The 4,068-nt window shown below is 54.0% G+C and overlaps 1 protein-coding gene across 1 annotated transcript; it reads left to right on the top strand.

Annotated features, from left to right (window-relative positions):
- The first annotated feature begins 452 nt into the window (after window positions 1-452).
- Window positions 453-3,744, top strand: CLPSL2 (colipase like 2). The gene is made up of 4 exons (XM_028120472.2): window positions 453-570; window positions 1,147-1,434; window positions 2,090-2,212; window positions 3,538-3,744. The coding sequence occupies exons 2-4, from the start codon at window positions 1,351-1,353 to the stop codon at window positions 3,631-3,633; spliced, it is 303 nt and encodes a 100-aa protein (XP_027976273.1). The 5' UTR covers window positions 453-570; window positions 1,147-1,350; the 3' UTR covers window positions 3,634-3,744.
- The last annotated feature ends 324 nt before the right edge of the window (window positions 3,745-4,068 follow it).

The following is a 4,068-nucleotide window of genomic DNA, read 5'->3' as shown; positions in this document are numbered from 1 at the left end:
TAAGTCTGTAGCACCCCCTACTAAGCCAGGGCTTCTTACATCTCTTCTTAAGAGCAAATTTTTTAAAAGATTTATTTATTTATTTTAGAGAGAGGGAGACAGAGAGAGCAAGCAGGGGGAGGGGCAGAGGGAGAGGGAGAGAGAGAATGTCAAGCAGAGTCCTCACTGAGCATGGAGCCTGATGGGAGGCTCAATCTAACAACCTGAGATCACGACCTGAGCCGAAATCAAGAGTGGGACGCCTAACCCACTGAGCCACCCAGGTGCCCCAAGAGCAAATTTTTATTTATTTATTTATTTATTTATTTATTTATTTATTTATTTATTTATTTTCTAAAGATTTTATTTATTTATTTGACAGAGAGAGAGACACAGCGAGAGAAGGAACACAAGCAGGGGGAGTGGGAGATGGAGAAGCAGGCTTCCCGCTGAGCAGGGAGCCCGATGCGGGGCTCGATCCCAGGACCCTGGGATCATGACCTGAGCCGAAGGCAGCCGCTTAACGACTGAGCCACCCAGGCGCCCCCCCCAAAGAGCAAATTTTTAAAAGCAGAAGCGGGCAAGGGTGAGGTGAGGTGGAGTTTTCATGGAGAGGGACATCCTGAGGAAGGCCTACCTCCCCCACAGTTCCACTGATTGCTACATTCCACTGTCCCTTAACCCCCTTTTCCTTCTGAGTCTTCCTCTCTCCTCCCCTCCATTTTGTCCCCAGCCCTGACTTTCATACATTTCAGACAAATTCTTAGACAATTAATCAGCTCATCAAGACCGACAAGTCCTAGGTCTTGGAGGCCATCTCGTCTTACCTCCTGATTCTTACTGACAACAAGACTGGACCTGGAGAGGGCATGAGAAGCACCAGAAGTTGGCACTAGCTTCTCCAAAAGATACGGGGTTGGGGGCAATTGGGAGCACCAAGGACAAAGAGAGAGAGTCAGACTGTTAGGAAGGAAGCTCATTTCATTTCAGTATATCGACTTTGCATAATTTTTCAAAACAAAATTTTCTTTCACAGGTGTTTTTTTTTTCAGTTTGGAAGTAATGCCCATGGAGGCCCCTAGGACCCCTAAAATGTACCATCCAGCCTGTCCAAGGCTTGAATCAGGGTCTCACCAGAGCTCTTTTCCTTATTCCATTGCTTCCCAGGGCCTGAGAGTGTCCTCGGCGGTGCTGGAAAGGGCTTCAGTCCGCCTCCACTCCTGAGCAGCCTGTGACCATTAACTTCTTCACCCCCCACCCCCGGCCCAGGGCAGGCCCCTGGGGCCGGGTCACGTGCCAGGCAAGGGGTTTATCGCTGGGGCCACTGGATCCCCAGCAGAGCCTCGAAGCTGAACCTCGGCACCCAGGCCCATGGACACAGCCTTTGTACTCTTCGTGGGGGTCCTGCTCCCTTGCTGGGGCGAGTTCCTGCCCTTTAAAAAGAGGTTCATGAAGGTGAGCCAAAAGAGCATTTCGAACCTTCCACTATAGTCGAGGGTGGCGGCCCCAGCGTCATAGAGCAGCCAGGAGGCGCCAGTCGGGTTTGGAGAACAAATAGGGGGTGGGTGTGGATACCATCCCAAAATGGGGACTGGCTCCCAGGGCTGGAAGCTTAATGTGCCCCAAAGGGCTTCAAAGCCCTGCTTCACCTCCCTGGTGGCCCTGGAGGTAAAAGTAGGTCGTCTTATGACCAGCACCATGCCCTGCCCCCGCCCCCCCCCCCCCCCCCGCTGTCTCAGACCTGGCCCCCCAGCCGTGCCCTACCCGCCCTAACCCCCTCTCCCGCCTCTCCTGAGCATAATCACTGTTCCTTGCCTTCCCCATCTCTCTCGCCTTCCCTTTCTTTCCACCCACCCCACCAAAGTGTGATCTGGGAGCATTTGCTCCCCTAGCACAGGTTGCGGGGGGGCGCCCAGGGAAGGAAGTACTAACCCCTCCTCCTCTCCTGCTCCTCTGAGCGCTGCTGGGGTGGGTGCAGGGGGGTGGGCACCGGGCGGTCACCATCTCCTGGCCTCTCTTCCCGGACCCCTGGGGCTTTGGCAATACCACGCATCCTCCCTCCCCTTCCCACACAGCCATAGAGCTGGTGACACGAGAGTTGTGCCCACAGGTGAATGGGGCTGAGTGCTCCCACCACTCTGAGTGTTCCAGTGACTGCTGCCTAATAGACCTGGACCGTGCTGGTGCCTTCTGTGCCCCCAAGGCCAGAATCGCCATGCTGTGCTTGTTCCAGGTGAGGCTCTGGGCGGGGGCGGCCAACTCTGCCATGAAGGGTCGGGGAGGTTACAGAAGCCCACGTGGCTGCCCTGCTTTCCCACCCTCTGCTTGGAGTGCCCTCTCCCCTTCCTCCACACGGCAAGCTCCTATTCGTCCTGCAGTCCAACTCCAGTCACCTCCTCCGGGAAGCCTTCTCTCCTCGGAGCTCCATGAGCTCATACCCTCAGCACAGCGTGGATCTCCCCCCAGTTTGCCTTGTGTTCTGTCCGCCTCCACTGCCGCTGGAGCTCTTCCAGGGTGGGCTTGCAGCATGTTCATCTTTGAACCCCTACCTCCCAACTTAGTAGGTGTTCAATGAATGTTTGTTGAATGAACATCTCTACTCTGACTCACCGAGGCTAAGTAGATGGGAAGAGACTTTTCCCTACCAATCCCTGCCTCCCTAATTTTTTGAGAGGAGCACAGTGCTGTGGTGGCTGGACCACAGCTTAGGAGTGGGACCTGAGTTTGTTTGCTTATTTATTTATTTTAAGATTTTATTTATTTATTTATTTGACAGAGAGAGAGAGAGCCAGTGTGAGTGCACAAGCAAGGGGAACGGCAGGCAGAAGGAGAGAGAGAGAAGCAGGGTCCCTGCCAAGCAGGGAGCCCGATGCAGGGCTCGATCCCAGGACCCTGGGATCATGACCCAGCTGAAGGCAGATGCTTAACCAACAGAGCCATCCAAGGTGCCCCTGGACCTGAGTTTAAATCCTGGGTTTTCCACTCCCTGTCTTTGTGACCTCAGCGAGGTCACTTCTGCTCTCTGAGCCTTAGGTTCCTCATCTGTAAAATGGGGCAAAAGCGACAACCTCACCGGGTTGTCCTGGCAACGACAGTGCTCATCCAAGTTTGGTTATGAGCTGGCAGAAATGCAGAACGTAGCGTACATGTTGTTACTGCTTGTCATTTCTTATCTGGCCCTGGGCCCAGACCTTTCTAGAAGAATGGGCTCGGCCTCCATGTCCCTGTCTGGGGAGCTGCCAATGCCCAGGGAAGCAACCAGGCCCCTGACTCTACAGCTGGGGTGGCCAGAGGGTCTTTTCATTATGGGCCCTTGCTCTATTTTATTTAGTCCTCATGGTCACCCTGTGGGGCACGTTACTATTACTATCCCCATTCGACAGATGAGGCAACTGAAACCAAGAAGCTCATTAACCTGCCTAAGATCATAAAGCTATCTGCTGTAGAGCTGACAGACCTCAGGCTGGCTCACCCCTTCGCTCGTGCTTCTGTCTCTGAGACAACCCCTTTCTTCCCTGTACCGTGGTCCCTGCCAACTCTTGTTCGCACTTCCCACAGACCAAGGGAGCCATCAACATCATCTGCCCCTGCCAAAGTGGCTTGAGCTGCATATCCAAGGACCCAGTCTGTTCCCGCCGGTGCCATTTGATTTAGAGGAGGACACAGGCTGGTTGCTGACCCCCTTCCCTCCCTCGGGGCCAGGGGCCTGAAGAGCCCCCATCTTGCTCACGGTCTAGCTCCTGGGACATTAAAGTCACTTCCTGACTCTGGCCTCTGTCTGCACTTCCTGGGAGAGGGAACCTGGTAGGGATTATTCCAGTCTCGGGGCGGGAAAGTTCAGTTCTATCTGGAGGTGGGGTGGTCTCAGGGTGGAACTGCAGGAAGGCAACAGGTTAGAGGTAGGTGAGCAAAGAGGCTGGGTCCAGGAAGGGCATGGAGGGCTGTCTGGGAAAGGCAGGGTTGAGGAATGTGGCTGGAGAGTGTATGTTGGGGTGCCCATGAATAAGTATGTGGTAGAAAGGACTGGAAGAGAATATTGAAATACTTTCCAAGGGGAGCACAAAGATGGAGATCATTGAGAAAATGTTG

Source organism: Eumetopias jubatus, unplaced genomic scaffold (genome assembly GCF_037043125.1).
Source record: "Eumetopias jubatus isolate StellerSeaLion01/CBP00866 unplaced genomic scaffold, mEumJub1_p1.0 scaffold_6, whole genome shotgun sequence".
NCBI lineage: Eukaryota > Metazoa > Chordata > Mammalia > Carnivora > Otariidae > Eumetopias > Eumetopias jubatus.
Note: the sequence above shows the minus strand (reverse complement) of the source record. Positions and strands in the feature narration are given on the sequence as shown.

Coding starts and splice junctions, on each gene's coding strand:
- CLPSL2 (XM_028120472.2), top strand. CDS start 1,351: ATGGACACAGCCTTTGTACTCTTCGTGGGGGTCCTGCTCCCTTGCTGG. Junction 1,435..2,089: donor TTAAAAAGAGGTTCATGAAG/GTGAGCCAAAAG, acceptor TTGTGCCCACAG/GTGAATGGGGCTGAGTGCTC. Junction 2,213..3,537: donor CCATGCTGTGCTTGTTCCAG/GTGAGGCTCTGG, acceptor CACTTCCCACAG/ACCAAGGGAGCCATCAACAT.